Consider the following 18,851-nt stretch of genomic DNA (forward strand, 5'->3'; position numbering starts at 1 on the left):
CTTTCCTCACAGGACAGTAGCTGGCCAGAAGCGCAGTACTCAGGTGCCCATCTTCGCCTTTCCTGCGTTGAAGTTGCATTGAAGTCTTTCTATCTCTCCCCTGTAGACCGCGCTAACTGAGGTGAAGGAAACACTTGTTTACAAACGCAAATGAAAAATAAAAGTAATGCTTACCGAAGGGGATCATTAAAGCTAGATGTTCTTAAATATAAGGTTCAAACAGCACAAGGACTGCGCTTTGTGGTTCTTACAAAAGATGCATGTGTACACACGTACACTTTAGATACTGCTATGTGACATGGCATGCCGCTATATCAGAACCCACAATTCCACACTCACCAGACCTGTCAGTTATTATTCTGTCAAGGCACGGCCAGTGTGGATTGCAGATACGAGCGAGAGCCCCAAATAGACTGCAACGGGGCCCTCGGTTAATAATAAAAATAAAACATGAAAAAATAAGCAAAGTACAAGAGCATTGTAAGCAACGAAAAAAAAAATATCGCGTGATATACATTGTGACGAAAGTACAACACTTGTAAAGTCAATATACGTACACTACTGTATTTACATACAGTACCAGAAGACTAAACCAATACGTACAGATATCTAAAGGCAAAATAACTAGAAATCTAAACTTGCTAACTATACTGGTGGTAGCGCTTCAGCTCAAGTTCAAATGCATATAGAACGACCCCCAATTTCAGGGACTACAGCAAATCATTCCGCAGTTTGCCAGCCGCGGAGGAAGATCTCAAATTTCCAAAATTAGGAGTAAGCTTTCGGCAGTAGAAAATAGGAATCACACGCAAACCTAGCGCATCGATATTTACGTGCACACATAACTATGCAAACCGCAGCTATATAGCTATTTTTTTCTTTTTTTGCAGATCTTCAACAACGCGAGCGTAGCGTAGCGGTGGCTGCAGTGTCAAGGTCATTTTTGTCACAAACACCTGCTCACAGCGCAATGTGGCGGGGATCATTATTGCGCAATGCAACGCGCCCTCCGTTGATAGCCCGCGCAAATGCCACATCTCACCTCCTGTCAATTGCCTCTCTGCGTCACACCACTTCCCTGCTCCTCCTTTTCCGTTCCGTGTCGAGTGTTGATCTGTTATGTTGCTTTCGCCATGCGTAGCTTGCTGCCACACGAAAACCCTTGCGACGCTTCACACCGCGAACGGGTATCGGGGTAGGCCCGCGGACGTGCTTTAAGAGTATACGCTGCGGCCCCGCGGCATTGCCTCGCCCACTCCGGCCCACATTACAAACCGGGACACAACGCGGACAGCCCGGTACTTACCTGCATAATGCTATCTCATTAAAATTTCTTCCGTGTATTGGGTGCACGTTAAAAAAAAAAGAAGAACTCCAGATGTTCTCAATCCTTAGTCCCCAACTGCGGCGTGTCTCATAATCAGATCGTGGTTTTTGGCACGTAAAACTCCAGAATTTAACTAATTGATTAAGATTGCGCTCACGCAGAGAAGGAACATTTATTTGAGCGAGATGTTTCGGGAATACAAGTATCGCAATATTGTTACGGGCATGTTGGGACCGGATATCATGCGCAGCAGGATCAGGATGATCCACGGGGTGACGAGAGAGGCGGTCGGCGTCCTTGTGGAGGCGTCCAGACCTGTAATTGACAACATAACTGAAAATTCCTGGAGCCGCGAAGCCCAGCGACCAAGCCGTCCTGTCGGGTCCCGGATGGAAGACAGCCAGCTGAGCGCGTGGTGGTCTGTGACGACCGAAAACGTGTGGCTGTACAAATATGGCCGGAACTTGGCGACAGCCCAAACTTAAGCCAAGCACTCCCGCTCGTTGATGGAGTAATTTCTGTCGGCAGGTGACAGCAGGCGGCTGGCGTATACAGCTATCACGCACTTGGTGCCATTCTGTTGTGTGGGCGAGAACAGCGCCGATGCCATGGCCGCTTCCGTCAGTGTGGCCTTCGGTCGGTGCAGAAAGTGGGCAAGTATGGGAGGGGTGGTCAGAAACCCGATGAGAGCGGCGAACGCGCCAGCCTGCTGCGGGTCCCATGAGAATGGCGTGTTCTTCTTTAGAAGACCTGTCAAAGACCGAGCAACGTCGGCGAAGTTTTTGACAAAACGGCCAAAGTACGAACACAGGCCGACGAAGCAGCGCACGCCAGAAGCAGAACGTAGTGTGTGTGTATATATATATATATATATATATATATATATATATATATATATATATATATATATATATATATATATATATATATATAGTGATCGTATATATATATATATATATATATATATATATATATATATATATATATATATATATATATATATATATATATATATATATAGTGATCGTCCGAGAATACGGCCCTATATGTGCTGTGTTCATTTGAATGAGTTCCATCTTAATTGATCTTCGGCAGTGGCGTATCAACTATTTCTCGAATGGGGGGGGGGTGCAAACCGAAAACGATTTGACATCTCTCTCTCTCTCTCTCTCTCTCTCTATATATATATATATATATATATATATATATATATATATATATATATATATATATATATATATATATTACAAATACTATTAAAATAAGTGAAATAGCCTGTAAGTGCGCCTGTCAGTTATACTTACTTTTTAACAGACATAGTCACCTATTTACCAATCACACGTGATGAACCATGGGGGCCCGAAAAATTATTTGAATTTGCATTTATTTCTTGCAACTATGTAAAATCTCAAGATTATACATGGACAAAAGGAAATGAGAGGGCCTCCACGGAGGTACCGGATCCCGCCCAGTAGCAGCAGTACAGCGCTCATAAAATATGGGAATTTGCTGCAATTTTAATAATTAAACAAAGAATCGTACTTCATGTTTAAGTCTACAGTACAAATGTATCGCTAGTTTACGTAATAGCATTGTCGAGGTTATAGGCAACGAAGTACGGTCAACATAAATTACTTTCCATATTCACAAGAAAGAAAGGCAGCAGATGTGTCCGACCTTGGGAGAACTACAACCAGATATCCAGCGAAGCTGTTTGTTTAGAGCAGTTGCAATAAATGTTTAGGTTTCTTATGACTATATCGCATGCTTTAAAATGTTGCCCCGTAGATGACTGTTCCGTTTGAAAACTTGCGCACATATGTATTGCTTTGGAGCACTTCTTGTTGGAAATGTTTAAAAAGCCAGTAATTCATCAGCACACATACTACTTCGCCGTAACTTTCGCTATGGTGTCCTACTTTCCTCCTTGCCCCCCCCCCCCCCCCCCCCGGGCCCCATCTCGATTTCCCCTAGATTTGATGTCGGTTGAGTTCACAGTTATCCCAGGACAGCGGGATAAATTCTCTGCTCGCAAAACACATTCATAAAACTGCAGGTCGCTTGCATGCGTAATTTACTGCAAATGTCTTGAAGTTTACCTGCGTATCTTGTTTACAACATGTCTTGTTTAATTCACCGAGGACATCGCTGAAACCCAGTCGGAACATGTTATGACACCTGAAAATAGGGAAACAAATTCCCTATTTTTTCCTATCAGTAATTTGCGATTAGTAATTATTTCCAACGTTTCTAACTGCACCAGAAACGCAAAAATTTTGTCAAACATTGATCCAGCCATACTTCGCACGGAGAGTTTCCATATAGCGTACCACCATTTTTGCTAAATTTGGTATTGACGGCTTTTATAGTTCTCCTATAGGCAGCGAGCTCCATTCTCTCCAGCTCGTTAGACACGCTCATAACACTCTAGAGTGTTTGCATACGTAATTCATTGCGAAAGCCCATGTATTAACCTATCCCCTTTGACTGTACCCATTAACCTGTACCTATTAACTTTTACCCATTAAATTGTCCTTGCACTCACCAAACAAAACGAACATGTCTCTTTTATTTCAGTGAGGGTACCAGGTGAAACATATATCACGCATGAAAAAAAAAAAAAAAAAATGAAGGTCGATGATGACCGTCGAGATGAAGGTCGATATGAACGCCGTGTATAACGCATAAGAATTTGGAGAAAGTGACTATCACTATCTGTTTTCAGAGCACGTAAGCAACCTACACAGTTCGAATTTTCGGTACACGTCAAAACAAAGTGGCCCTCGTTTTTCAAGATACGGAATATCTGCTGTTTTTTTTTTTTTAATTTCTCCTGTCGGGAAACAAGTAATAGTGCAGCTCTTATTTAAAAACAGCCTGAGAACGATATCGTCCAACTCAGAAGTGACATTCCTTTAGAAAAAATTCAGGTCAGTGTTCTGTTGGTACTGAAATGGCTCGGCACATTCGACCAAGGTCATATTCATTAGCATATATATCTACGATAAGTCGTGATTACAAGATGAAATTGGACAGTTATACCTGCAAGAGGTTTGATTAGTTTGTTGATTAGTTGATTAGGTTGCCATAGCGGCGTGCACCGCGCGTGTCGTGATTGCGGACGTTCTATGCGCCATCGTGGACGAGACATCAACGTCGACCGCCTCAAGATCTACTATGACCCACTCATAGTGACAAGCTGTTAGGTCGCCGGGTGGCTCCCTTAGAAGGATTGAAAGGTCGTCCTCTCCAGCGTTTTTTTTTTTTTAGGGGGGGGGGGCGCTGCTGAGCACGAGGGCGCGGGATCGAATCCCGGCCACGGCGGCCGCATTTCGATGGGGGCGAAATGCGAAAACACCCGTGTACTTAGATTTAGGCGCACGTTAAAGAACCCCAGGTGGTCCAAATTTCCGGAGTCCTCCACTACGGCGTGCCTCATAATCAGGATGTGGTTTTGGCACGTAAAACCCCATAATTTAATTTTTTTTTTCCTCCAGCGTTTTCGCACGTGAGTGCCTCTCGCGTTCCGAGTCCGTGCTCTGCCTACCTGTCGCCACTGCGCTGCTCTTAGTGCGATCAACAGCTTAACAGTGTTACTATACTGAGACTGCAACGCTACGTAGGCTATCTCTAGACAGAGATAAAATAGTACAAAAGGCAATCCTCGCAGTCCGAGCAGGGGATGCGCAGTAAAGAAAAGCATTACTTATGTGGTCACTCTATTAAGAAAGAAAATTTAGCTTCAGCTGTAGTTTTGTCCGACTTTCCAGAGTGCAGCCGAAAGAGGCCGTTTTCAAAAGTGTGTGCGTGTGGGGGGGGGGGGGGCAAATGACATACTTGCAAGTGCCCCGTTGCCCCCCCCCCCCCCTGTTTATACGCCTATGATCTTCGGGAACGTTGCCAGTTTGCTGAGAGAATCGTCCTTCAGTATGGAAGGAAACGAGCACCGCATACCCGTCTGCTAGAGTATGCGATGCAGCAACGGCTTTAGCTATTTGCTGTCCACTCACCACGGAGACCTCACGAGATTCCTTTATCAGATGAAAGCAAGTATAGGGAAGGCAACGATACGAAGGCGTATACACATGCATGTGTTGTTTAGTGTGTCCGGATGTGAGACATTCCACAGCTGGATAAAACTTGCGGACCGTCGCTATCTGTTTTCCAAACGAGGCAGTCGTAAGTATAGGCACTCGATGGACGTGGGTCAGCAGGCCCCGTATTTACAAAATTGTTCTCGCGCCAGAAACGTTCGTGAGAGCAGATCGAAGCCAGCTATACTCCAGCCAATCGTTATGCCGGAAGTATCCAGACTTGAAAAAATATAGATATAAAAAAATACCGCAGTGGTGTTAAATTGACCGAGCCGTTGGTCGGCTGTATTTGCCTTCTGTTAAAGTCAGTTTTGCCTTAAACTTGAAGCAAATAATAGAAAGATCGCAAAATCACTGGTGACATAACGGCACTCGTAAACAAGCTCTTAAAATCAGGGATTTCACAATATAATTCTAAAGTTTGCAGGTATGTATAATATTAGCGAAAGCGGTCGGTTAATGGCAAATAGCTAGCTTATGCCTGGGTGAACAGAAAGTTTTTAAAGCAATTAATTTGCAGCAAATTTTTATCGCAGTTCTCGCCAACATATGGCAATCCACTTATTGCGAACCCTCGGTATAACGATGCCTGCGTGATGGCCTTTGCAGTCTTAAATATCGCCGTTTAAACTGCTTGATTCTGTTATTTTGATCTAGTTTTATAAAACATTGAAGACCTAAATCGAAATCATGTGATTCCAGTAAAAAAAGAAATCATTGAGTCCAGTTGGATTTTTTAATGGGACCCAACTGGATCCAATTGGACATCATAGGAGGGTCAAATTACAATTGGGCATCATGATAAGTTCAATTGGTTCCAGTTGGAGATCACTGGAGCTTGGTATGCCAGTTCGTCCCAAATGGACCCAATTGGAGGTCACTTGACTAATGTGAAAGAACAAAATAGTTGATAATAATAATAGCAGAATTATAATGTTAGTTTTCTAGTAAAACAGCTTTGTACTTTGGTGTGATCAGTTGAGAAAAGCATTTAGCTTTCAGTCAAGTTAAAAATCTCTTTTGAAATTTTGCCAATTTCTCATGAGCCACTCACTTGGTCAACCAAATATTGCTTACATATAAGCACCTGACATCTATCGCACATATATCGTGAAGCGGTGAATGTTGGTTATGTGAGTGAAAAGAATTGCCGTAGTGAGTTCATCTATGAGCATGGTTCTCGGAAGGGTTTTCAAGTGTATCGGTGCCGTATCAAGGTAAGGGCACAAGGTTTCTTTTTTCTCTCCTTTGCTTTGTTTTTCAAGCTGGTCCCATGTAACGAGTTTAATTCAGAGACCAATTGGATCCAATTGTGTTCGAAAACCAATTGGTCCAATTGGACCTGTTGGATTTTTCCAATGGCTGTCCCAAAACACAATAGGAAATATCCAATATGTTTTAAGTGAAAATTTCCAATTGGGTTCAGGCTTTTTTTTTTTTTTACTGGGTTTGGTCACGGTAATACGACAGTCTATTAGCGCAACGAACTTAATTCAGTCATTTTAGTTCAGCGGTAAAGCTATGAGACCATTATAAGCTTTTGTTTCTCTGCGTTTTAAAAGCCGGTGTTTTTTTTTTTTTTTCGCTGATAAGCGAAATAAAGACCCGCTGCCCTGACACTCGTACGCTGATCATTTCACGCAGTAAGAGAACTGCAGCGCGAGATCCTCGTAAAATCCCGTTGCGCGCGTGGATATAATGCACAACTGAGCACCACCAAAGCTGCTTCCCTGCGCAGAAGAGATGCGTCATTCACTGATATACACGGTAAAAGTGACAAATGAGTTGACGGCTCTAGGTACGATTCCTATCTTCACCCTCGCCAACGGCGCCCGCCAAAAACCTAGCGCGGGACCCATTTGGCCCGCAAGCGGCGCGTTTGAGCCTTCTAGCTGCCAAGGCTAAACATACGGCAGCCTTCACCCCGAACCCGCAGCACACTCCGCGTTTCTTTCTTTGTCTTAACCTCCCTCTCGTTGCTAGCGCTGTTTTAACTCGCCATAACAGTGAAGAATAACCCTGGCGCCGCGCCTGCAAAGCAACGCCACGTCGGCCTAGCGTGCCGCCCGCGAAATACAGGACGAGAGCATTTCCCGTTCGAACAGAACAATGGGACAATCGTTCTCCCATGCGTTCTCCGCCCAAGCGGCGACGTATACAGCGCTTTAACACCGATCCTTCACCGACGCCAGAAATGTACCCATCGCGTGGCGAGAAACGACGCGGCCGCCTTGGATGCAGCTAAAGCAAAAGTAGCTCGCCGCTATCATCATCATAATCATCGCTTGTTGACTGAAAAGTGGAAATATGCCCTCGGAACGATCCTGTTTAAATCTATCGTCAACGTAACGCTTAACCATCTGCTTAATTAACTAATGCTGCTAAACTTGAGATGTGGGCACAAGGTCATCAAAGGAATCCATTTGATTGGCAGCGCTTCTTCGCTCTCTCCCTCGCGCGACGCGCGAGGCGGCAACAACGCCTCCTCTCCACCCCTCCCCATCCTCACTTTTTCTTTCGCTTTATTGCGTTCGTTAGAGTACGAATCAAACATGGCGGAGCAACTGGCGAAGAGGCCTGCTAAAGGAATATTAAAGCCATCCAGCAGCTTCGAGTACACCGAAGCGCGACGGCAGTAAGTCACGCTTGTGCTTAACGGCGGGAACGTGGACGCCCGTGCGTTGTTTGCTCATGTCAGGCACGTTTTGACTCCCTGCGTCTCCCGTGTCGAGTGTGGTTGCTGCAGTCTCGAGTTGCACTGGAATCCCGACTGACTAGCGCGATGCTCGCGTAGCTGTGGTAGCAGCCCCTGTTCGTCCCGTCTGGACGGTACGTTGCGAACGGTCTTTCGCAGCGAAACACTGTCCCTCAATTGCGCTGGACAGTTCGCGCGTGACCGACAGAAATTCACGTCCTCCCGTGCGAATGGCTTGCGCGCCGTGCGCCTCGGGTTACAGCACCTGACTAGTATAAAGTAAGGGGAGAAATATAGTTGGACGCGCACCTCGTAGCCGCTGTCAAGCGGCACCGTGTCTCATTTTTCTTCACTTCAAGCGTGTCTCAGCGACTATTACGCATATATGGAGCCGGAAACGTCGACGACGAAGAAGCGGCGCGGCATGTCAAGCTTACGGCGACGCCGGCCCTTCGGTGTCGGTGGGCTTGGAGGCGATGCTTGAAAGACATGTCGCGGTACACGCCGGGCGGCCGTACGTACCGGGGTTACTCACCTCAGGAGTACCTCGACCAGGCCTACCTGCAGCCGGGCTACCGTTACGCCCCGCAGCAAGCAGGTTACTTTCAGCAAGGCCCGTCAAACTACAGCCATGTCAACGCCGCGCCTGGACCTTCGCAGCACAAAAAGGCCATCCTGAAGCCGTCGGGCAGCTTTGAGAGCAGGGTGTGAGTCATTGGTAAACGGTTCGTCGTTGGCGGGTTTCGCGACGATGGATCAACCCGCGTAAATGTTTACCGTCGAACGGGCGTGCCCGCGATCCACTCGGGTTCAGAGTCGGTAGATGGGCCTGTGCAACCTTCTCAATCGTGTCTCGTGAAATTGACCTGACGAGCCAGACGAAGTGAAATTTTTTTTTTATGTTCCACCATTTGTGCGAAGAAAATTGTGCGAGGTTTCCGTGTGTTCAGCAGACGTGTGCCGTAGTAGGTAGTGCCTTTTAAAAAGAAAAAAAAAAACGTGGTAGTACTTGCCAAGTTGGGACAGTGACACTGGCCCATGCACTGACTGTGTGCCGTCGTTGCAGGAGCGCACAAGACCTCAAGTGGGACGAACAAAACATCAAAGAGACCTTTCACCCAAAGAACAAGGACTATGGCTTCATGATTGTCGATGAGCCCAAGACACCTTACAACTACGACACGGCCACTGACCCGGGAGGTGTCAACCCTCAAGCAGTAGCTCAAAAGTAAGCACTGTTTTGTTGTTGCCCTTAATCGGAACACTAAACAGTTTTAGCTGAGCATCGCTTACACTCTGCTCCGCTTGGAGCATTTTTGATAAGTACATCCCAGAGGCATGCAATGGCATGGCTGCAAAATGACGTAGAAACCAAGTAGACGAAATGTCGTGCTCCACTTAGTAGGCTCTGTGGCGTAGCGTGGGCAGCATTCTATGTTCCGCTGCTGGCATCAGTGTTGTACACATGTGCACTAGCAGTCCTTCTGAACATGTGTGTTCAAATTATTAGGATGCTTGAGTCTGAGCAGAGCCAACAAAAGATGCTTATCTAAGACACTCTATTAAGTGGCCACTAGGTAAGAGTAATAATGTACAGGCATCATCATTGACTTTAATGCTGTGGACACCACTGTGTGAAAATGCACTGATGACGACACAGCATGGGGCTAACAAGTGTGACAGATAGGATGGCCATCTGTCTGATTCTTTCGATCGGTGCCCTCTTGCTCTTTGTTCATTTCCCACCTGTCTTTCACTCTGTTGCCTTTAGTCTCAGCTTGATTCCTCAGTGCTTTGCTCCACGGCAAGTCCAGGAGCCAATTTTTTTCACACACATTACTTCTCGTCTGGATTTCTACCAACCAGAATGCACCTTTGGAATACGAGGCCAACAGACATTCTCTGTGTCCTCATTTATTTGGCATGGTGATCATAATCTAAAGTAGCCCACCCTTCCATCTTGCAGTAAATAGGTGTTGAACATAGGCTTAGAACATAGGTGTTAGAACATCTTTTTTATTTTTAGTTCTGCAGCAGTTGAAAACAAATACAAGGAATCGAACACAAGGATGGACTAGAGCAGTTCCAACATTTGACTTCATTCGGAATAAGGATGACGCTAAATATAAAGGATTCAGGAAAGTGAGAAATAATGAACTGAGACATGCATGAAGCACACGCTCGTAGCAATATGACTGAAATAATCTTGCACATCGAATGCTGAAAGTCGCACAAATGAGACCTTAATTAACCACACATTTTCCTCAGTGGTCCCTAGTTCAGCTGACATACTGATCATGTCCCGAAAAAAAAAAAAAAATTGCTTCAAGCAGTTCATTCTTTTGTTCATGATCACAGCAAGTACACAGAACGAAGAAAGTGTTGCAAAAACACAAGGCCAGCATGGTTGTTCTCAATCACCTGAGAAATTGAAGGCCCTTAGCTATTGTGTGAATGAGGCTAACAAAGACCAACTAAACATCAGTGCACCATCAAATATGCAAATAAGTTTGCGTATTGTGAAACAGAAGTGATATGCTGAATGCCACTGTAATCACTGCAGTTCTTTTGTACTGGCATTAGGGAGGTTCAGCAGTGCTCTGTTACTGCAACATAAGTGTAGCATACGGTATCGTGTTAATGTTACATATCAACGTACCATGATGATTGAAAATGCTTTAGCTGCGTGTGTTACTCGATATGTAAGGCAACATGGTAATCAAGATAGTGGCTAATATTCAGGCATTGCAGAATAAAATAACACGTACCTAGCCCAAAAGATTCATTGTGGCAAATATTAGAAAGTATTACAGGGCTTGTCTATAAAGTAATGAGACTGGGTCTGGCAAAAATAATTTATTGGTCCGATCAATACATTTTCTTCAAAATAGTCTCCTTGTGCGTCGATACACTGCTGCCAACGCAATTCCCATGCAGCAAAGGCTCCCTGGAAGTCAGCTGCCATAACCCCTTTCAGCTGATCTCTGACAACCCATTGGATGGCGGGTACATCACTGAAACGGTGATCCTTCAAGCTTCTCTTGAGCTTTGGGAACAGGAAAAAGTCTGCTGGGCTCACATTGGGGCTGTACAGTGGCTGCGGCAAGGTTTTAACCCCTATCCGGGCCAGGTAGGCGGTCACAACGAAGGCGATGTGGGCTGGAGCGCTGTCGTGGTGGAGCTTCCAGCGTTTGCCGATCTCCGGCCATTTCGATTTGGTGGCTCTGTGAAGGCGCTCAAGGAGTTCTTTGTACTACAGGGCATTGACAGTTTGTCCTGGAGGCACAAATTTCTTGTAGACGACCTGACGCATGTCAGAAAAGACAATGAACATTGTGTTTACCTTGGACTCTGACATTCTCGCTTTCCTGGGGCGCGGGAAGTTTGCGGTGTGCTACTCTGAACTTTGGTGCTTGGTTTCAGGGTCGCACTGGAACACCCATGATCCGTTGCCTGTTATTAGGCCATCTAAAAAGTCCCATTCACATTCTAACTGCACCAACATCTCACGGGAAATGTCAACTTGTTGTTGTGTTTGTTTATTACTCAACACTTGTGGCACAAATTTCAAACAAACCTTCTGCATGTTCATATTTTCAGAAATAATTATGTCAACTGTCCTTTTGCACATGTTGAGGTCTTCGGTGGTTAATCTGATACTGAACTGATGGTCAGAGTCTAAGAGGGTTTTACTTTGGCCACACTTTCATCCAAACCACTTATTGAAGAGCATCCAGATCAGTCCATGTCTTCAAGGGTCTCTCATCCGCTCTTGAACTCACTGAACCACCAGAAAACCTGGGCCCTTGACAGGGCGTCATCTTTGTAAACCTCCTTAACGTAGGCAAGCATCTCGGAAGCAATTTTGCCCAGGTGAAAGCAAAATTTAATCGCGCCCTGGTGCTTCAGCGAACGCTCCATTTTTGAAGTTTTCTGCTGTGACAAAAACTCACACAGCATTTGTGCCACTTCAGATCCTCACTGCATCAGAGCTCGGATGCTACTGCCACTTGGTGCGTTACTTAGAATACCCACCATAAATCCTGCTTCCGGGAAGCGTGCTATTGGTGACTGCAGCACCGTGTGGTAGGCAGTCTCAATACTTTACGGACAAACCCTTAGCTTGCCCATACATGTATTACTCCTTATAGAAGTGCCATGCTATGGTAATTTAAATGTCAATGGGAGTAACAGCTCTGGTTGCAGCATTGTGTGACACTTCGCTCAACTACACGTGCAACGTCTTTTTGTCACATGGGTGCTCTCGTCAAAGCAGTGTAAAAAAAAAATGAAATGCTTGTTGTAGATTGCATAGCTGGCGACACTTTACATGAGTAGATAAGCAGAATATTGTTAGTTGCTGCAATAACTCTGTGTCCTGTCTAGTTGAACTCTCTGCCACAAGATGACACCACCAGTCCAGCCTCTCAGGTTTATTTTCCCAGTCAGAAGTGGTCTCCTTGATGCCAATTTGTCATGTTACTGAAGATGAATTAAAATTGACTCATTCCTTGGTGAAAAAAGAAAGATGCACCGAAGATTGCAATACTCCCTGATGCAAAATTTGAGCGTAGCTCTATAGATGTTTTCATTTCACAATATATTGAGGCATCGCATCGATCACCACACCAACTGGCAGAGCCGTATCGGTGAGGCGACTCCGGCCACATAGTTTCCGCTTCCCGGCAACTGCGGCTTATGAAACTGCAATCTTTACCAGGAAATGCTTGCAGCAAATGCTATGTGCAAAGGTGAGCTTTCAGGTTCTTTTTTTCTTACCCCCGGATGGCCAGCACTACCGCTGCTGCGGATACATGGACGTAAACGCCATCTGGTGGTGCTTCAAGGTGGCTTCCTCCGCCTTCCTCCTCACGCTCTCTTTGCTATCAGTCTTCTGCTTTTCTTGTCACCCTCTACCCATACCCTCCTCCTCCGCTTTCCACCTCATTCTTCCACTATAGCCTCCTCCACTTTCCTCCTCACACTCTCTTCTCTATCGCCATCTCATTCCCCACTGCATTCCGTGTTTGCTCGGTTACGCCAGTGGAGGACTAGGCATGTCACTGCTGAACGCAGAAACAGGGCCCTTGGAGCAGCGCTGTAATATGCGCTAGCACGTCCGGGGTAAACTCTTTAGCCAATGCCATTTTTCTTGCTGTGTATTGGCTTGATCCAGCTCGGCTCACAAAACTGTGTGCACACGTTAGCATATACACTATAGATGCCGTACCACACGGAACGCCTTGCCATATGGTAAAGTGCATGCATAATCACTCGGCCAGTACAGTATTACCGTATGGTAACGTGGCATTGCTAAAGCTCTCTGCTAGCTCATTGCCACCGCTAAAAGAGTTCTTGCACATGACGTATTGGGCCTGCTTATTGCCTCGCTCTTCATACAGGTCAGCCAATCACAGTGGCACTACATAGATGTGTGGCACTCCCTGTTGAAACTGCAAATAGGGCGGCAGAAATCTAGAGTTAGAAGAGGCAACTGTCTTACTTTTGGAGGAATTCGGGTCTAGATGCTAATGGACTTTAATAGCCCATTGGTGGCTTGCTATGTTGATGTGTGGCACGTGAACGATGCTAAATCATCAAGTTATGCTTTGCACCGTCATGAATGTATAACTACATTATTGGTGTGACCACATGAGATGCCAGCCAAGCCACTGGGTAAAACAGCAACTGTGCACAGAATGTGTTGCTTGAGGTTGCACTTGCCGAGTATTCAACGGCTTTGCCACCAGAACACATGTTCTGAGCTGCTGAGTGCTTCACTGTAACTAATGTCTTGGATTTTGCAGTCTCAATTTCGTCGTTGCAGTGGAATACTCATTGAAATAAATCATAGCCAACCTGATGTTAGAATTACTTTGTTATATCCTACATTTTGTTATATCCGTTATGTTCATTTCTTGCTGTGCGTGCAGAATTCAGTCAGCTACATCAATGCAGCCCAGTGCACTCACCCCTGCAGTTATTGTGTCTGAAGATCAAAAGAAGGCGGAGGAAGAGGCAAGAGGTATGTTGACTTAGCATTGTAGGCATACTTACTCTGCGCTTTATTCTTGATTCCACACTTCGTGTCACACGGGCACAAAATATGACATTACCTGATTAAAGGGACACTAAAGGCAAATAAGTCAATCTAAAGTGATAGACTAGTGCTCGAGAATCTCTAAGGTGCCAATATTATTGTGAACAGAAACTTGTTATAGAAAGCATCATTGTATTATCAGATGAAATAAAATGCTGCTTGTCCAGTTCTTTTTCATTTTAGAAAAAATAACTTGTTGAACTTACCCTTGACAACGATGCGGGCGGTTGAAAGGCTTCGTTTTTGCTAGACTCCGTGCCGCCCACGCTTTCATGTTTCAGTAGTTCCATTATTGCATAGTGCTGTGCTGGTTTTGCTGGCTCGCGAAACTCGCACAAACTAAGTAGCAGAGAATTCAACTTCCATGTGATGTCGAGGGATGCACCAATGGTCTGCGCCACCTGACGAAAAAGCATATTAGCGGTGAATCCACTGCTCTGTCTTGGCGCGGTACCGCCTTCTGTCGGGTGCCATTTTACTCACAGACGGTAGAAAAAGGTGATGATGGCATATGCAACGTCACCACTCCCCCGGTTTTGTGGCGGGAGATTTGAATTTCGAAAAAGGTGCGCGGACCCTTCAGATAGACTTTTCTCGAAAACTAACTCTCTTCTTGACACAAAACAAGTGTTGCAAGGTTTCTGGAATAGTATTTAATCAGTTCCCATCGACTTAGTATTTGCCATTAGTGTCCCTTTAATGCCTTAAGGTTTCGTAATGCCATTTGCTAGGTGTCACACAGACATACGTAGTGTCACTTCAGGCGCAGTGCCTTATAATGTGTTTAGTGTTATTTCTTGAACTTTGACCCACTAACTGTCTTGCTTGTTTGTATGTGATACTAGGATTGCGAAAACTTACTGCACTCACTGCTGCTATCTTCATCGTAACAACTAATGTCATTAAAAGTGTGTGCGTACAGCTTCACCTATAATGGTATTAACCTCAGACACATGGTGCGGGTGCAAGTTTTCTGTTTCCTTGTGCGTGCCTGCTTTTTGCAGCGGAGAGGCACAGGCTGTTCGAGGAGAGGCGCAAGAAACATTACCACATGGAACGATTTATACCTCCGGAGAACACTGGGGACAACGACGACGATGAAACAGGCGATGATAGCGAAGACTGACGTTGCTTGTGGCATAAGCCATGCAGGTAGGAGAAGTTTGTGTGCCTTAGGTCTATTCGAGTGGCCTGCATGTCTGGAATTGCACATCCGCACATTGCTGTTTGTTTCAGTGGTGCAGCGTGGTGCCATCTGTTAGTTTCACCCAGTGCAGGACTCATGCGAAATGTGCCTGAGTTCTGCACAGGCACCAAACAGAACTGGCACTGAACTGCAGTGAATTAGTTCAAAAAGTCCAGGGTGAATTGAATGGAACTTTTCTTTTGAGCTTGTTCTCGCACTTATGCTTCGCTCGCTTAGCCAGCCGTGCCAGGAATTAGCCACACACACTTGACACACACACACCTTTTTCTTGGGGAAGAGCAGCCAGTCTGCAAAGATTGTGGAGCAGTTTTAATCATGAGCCATTCGTTAATAGCCTGTCTGTTTTAGGAAACAGCACAAGAAACTTTCTTAAAAATATTTTACAGATAGCACATTACATATCGTCCTGATCATCTTTTAGAATAATCACCACCAGTCAAATTGGAAATTGTGATTCATGCACAAGCTATAACCATAGCATTTCTTTGTGCATTTTCTGTACATTTTCTTTGAGGTTGGGTGAAAACAATGCCAGAAATAAGAAGGTATTAAGGTATGCATCATTTCAAGTGTAACTGCATTTTCACTGGGCCTTTATCATCTGCTGGTTGTGAGATTTGCTGCAGTAAGACTGCACTGGGGCTTTGGTATAATGAAGCTGCAACAGACACCAAAATATTTTGTTATGTTTAATGTTCACTATAAGCGTAAATGCTATAAAAGAAATTCACCATCGGGTCGACATGAAAGCAACATAAGTATGATGGCCTGGCGGCAGCGTGGCTTACCACTGAATGACACAAAAAAAACAAAAAAACTGCGAGCATGTACTTTGCATCATTGACAATATGCGACCTTGTGATCAATTTTTGATTACATGGGAATGCCACCATGGCTTGCTGGCTGCGGGCCAGCCAAGTCAAGCCATTGGCCAGAACAGGCATGTGCTGTTTCAACTTTCTCACCATGAGTAGTAGACATTTTTGCTTTCAGAAAGCACATTATGAGCTGTGAGTGCAACCAGTGTAGAATCGGATCTTGCAGTTTCAGCTTCGTTGTAGCTGCACAAAATACTCAAGTAAAGCATGACCAGCCTATTTTTAGATTAACTTGATTATACCTGTGTTTATGTCCGTCTTTGAATGCATGTGGACAATTTCACTGTCTACCAGCCACACATTAGTTTCTATACATGAGTACACCATATGCTGAAGATCTTTTTTCTCTCTCTCTCTCTCTTATTGCTCACAGAACTTGCTCGTTGGCTGGTGCCTTGCACACCAGCACAGCTCACGGATCGCTGCCCATTCGTCTGGCCACGCCATGGTGTTCCGTGCTCGAACTGCTCGGCGTCAAATTTTTCTCGTTTGCCATTGGTGGCACATTGTCTTTAGTGACAGGTGTGTCGTAAGCCCACAAAAATTCCCTTCAAGCCCTCGGCGTGTCGAACATGCCTGCCGCTTTTAGGGAAAAGGTGGAACTGTGCTAAGTTATTATATTTTTTTTGCGGATCCTCGCCGCACCTGCTAGTTAATGTACAATCGTAGATCAATTTTTTTTTTCCTCGGACGCAGCGCTTGTATAGTGCTTTCTGTATGCTTCTATCCCTCATTCCCCCCTTTTTTTTTTCTCCTGCCCATCTCCGATACTGGACTACTCTGCCAAGCTTGGGACACGCATAGACAGCACGGAAAATGTGCAGTTCTGCATTGTGTGCACTACAAGGAAATTAGTCAAGTGTCGCCCCCTGGTGTTGTGTGGGTGAGACGGTGTGCTGCCACCAAGTGAGAGCCACTGCAACTGCATCTGGTCAGCGGCCAGTCAAAGTCGTCCTAAACGGCGGCCAGTATGTTCTGCTTTGGGTGGCGAACTCTCTCGTGTGCGACGACACCGGCATGTGGGGGAGGCTTTGCGTGCTTGTAGGAGTCCCTGTGATTGTGATTCCCGGTCATTAAACGATGCTGCAGAATTGTCCCAGTGAGACGAGTGTTTTCAAAGCTAACGTATATGACAAGGCACATGCCTGAACCCTGCTGGAAACGCTTGCGGTACACTTAAATTCAGTGCACGTTAGCCCTTTCTGGGCCAATGATGCCTGCTGGAATCGTAATTCTGTAGGAAATACCGGAATTGAGAAAAGCAGACAACAAAAATTATTCTCAAAAATGCGAGTGTAAGGAATACTAACTACATAATGTTTCGGCATTGTACTTCAGATATGTATAAGTGGTTTATCCTGGTATTTCGCAAATGCCCATTTGTGTCATGATGCCGAGCTGAGGTCTTTTACAAGTGCTCCTTCTTTGGCGAATTGGAATTGCATACTGTGGCTGGGTGCCTTAGGGCTCATTCACACCGGCGACTGACAGTGGTCACGCGACCAAGCTGGTCGCAAAGCGACCAGTCGCAAACGGTCGCTTTTCTCGAAAAGTGACCATTTTGGCCGAGTCGCTCTCTGTGCGATTTTTCAATTGCGTGACCGTTGTCGCAAAACTTATAAACCAATCAGCAGCGCACCAGAAGTGATCCTTCATATGTCTACAGCCGGCCTCCTCCCACGTCGCGGCAAATTCCGCGTAGATTCCGAGAGTTCTCGCTGAAGACGATAATCTCCGGGATTGCGACTTGTGGGTCGCGCTCAGGCGGGCTTGCTGGTGTGAACATAAGTTGCCTTCGGTCGCTTTTTGACCGCGAGTCGCAAATGGTCGCGCGACCTCCTCAAGTCGCCGGTGTGAATGAGCCATTACTCTGTCCCTGTCTTAAAAGCGCAACCCACCACTGAAGCCTTCATACTGTATTTTTGGAGCCTGCTGCCTAATGCGCATCATCTGCCTTGCATAGCACAAAAATGGTCTTAAAATAACCAATCCATTATAATTGTGAATTGAGAGGTGTGAAGGAACAACTTGTTGCTTACAATGCCTTAAGTTGTCAGCATTACATGAAAAATACCTTCAATTCAGTGCGAAAAACACCATTGAAATTGTTTTTATTTTTCACTGTCTTTTGTCATTTAGTTGCACATAACATAACAAAAAAATCACATCTTTAACAAAATTTGGACCAGGAAGGATACTCGTAACTGATTTAGTCAGCAAAATTTTGTTGCACTTGACCTTCAACTCAGACCTCTTCCCATGACATCTATTATTACTGGAGAAACATCTGTCTGTCCAATCCATTATGACTGAAGCAAGCAGTCATCTTCATCTGTCCTTCCAATCATAATGGATTGGAGGGACAGATGAAGATTACTGCTTGCTAATCTGTTGTGCTTCCCTGTAACGCCATGTTTCTTTGGGACATTACGCCCACTGAATCAATCGATCGTGCCAAAAGATTCAGCCATGGGGAAAAGTTAGCCTTGTTTCAGCCAAGAACTTTGGGTCGTGACAAGCACACGCAATATAACATTGGTTATGGCCAAC

At 45.3% G+C, this 18,851-nt stretch overlaps 1 protein-coding gene across 2 annotated transcripts; it reads left to right on the top strand.

Annotated features, from left to right (window-relative positions):
* The first annotated feature begins 7,900 nt into the window (after window positions 1-7,900).
* On the top strand, window positions 7,901-17,395 carry LOC142560380 (protein phosphatase inhibitor 2-like). 2 transcript variants are annotated; one of them, XM_075672431.1, is made up of 5 exons: window positions 7,901-8,056; window positions 9,183-9,344; window positions 14,050-14,141; window positions 15,221-15,368; window positions 16,675-17,395. In XM_075672431.1, the coding sequence occupies exons 1-4, from the start codon at window positions 7,974-7,976 to the stop codon at window positions 15,340-15,342; spliced, it is 459 nt and encodes a 152-aa protein (XP_075528546.1). In that variant the 5' UTR covers window positions 7,901-7,973; the 3' UTR covers window positions 15,343-15,368; window positions 16,675-17,395. The 2 variants fall into 2 exon arrangements, with proteins under 2 accessions (XP_075528546.1, XP_075528548.1); XM_075672433.1 differs by lacking the exon at window positions 7,901-8,056 and adding an exon at window positions 8,287-8,823.
* Window positions 17,396-18,851: the final 1,456 nt, after the last annotated feature.

Source organism: Dermacentor variabilis, chromosome 10, assembly GCF_050947875.1.
Source record: "Dermacentor variabilis isolate Ectoservices chromosome 10, ASM5094787v1, whole genome shotgun sequence".
NCBI lineage: Eukaryota > Metazoa > Arthropoda > Arachnida > Ixodida > Ixodidae > Dermacentor > Dermacentor variabilis.

Excerpts from the sequence above, each read along its gene's own strand:
- LOC142560380 (XM_075672433.1), top strand. The coding sequence starts at position 8,606 with ATGTCGCGGTACACGCCGGGCGGCCGTACGTACCGGGGTTACTCACCT. Across the intron at positions 8,824-9,182 it reads GGCAGCTTTGAGAGCAGGGT|GAGCGCACAAGACCTCAAGT; the intron begins GTGAGTCATTGG and ends CCGTCGTTGCAG. Across the intron at positions 9,345-14,049 it reads CCTCAAGCAGTAGCTCAAAA|AATTCAGTCAGCTACATCAA; the intron begins GTAAGCACTGTT and ends CTGTGCGTGCAG.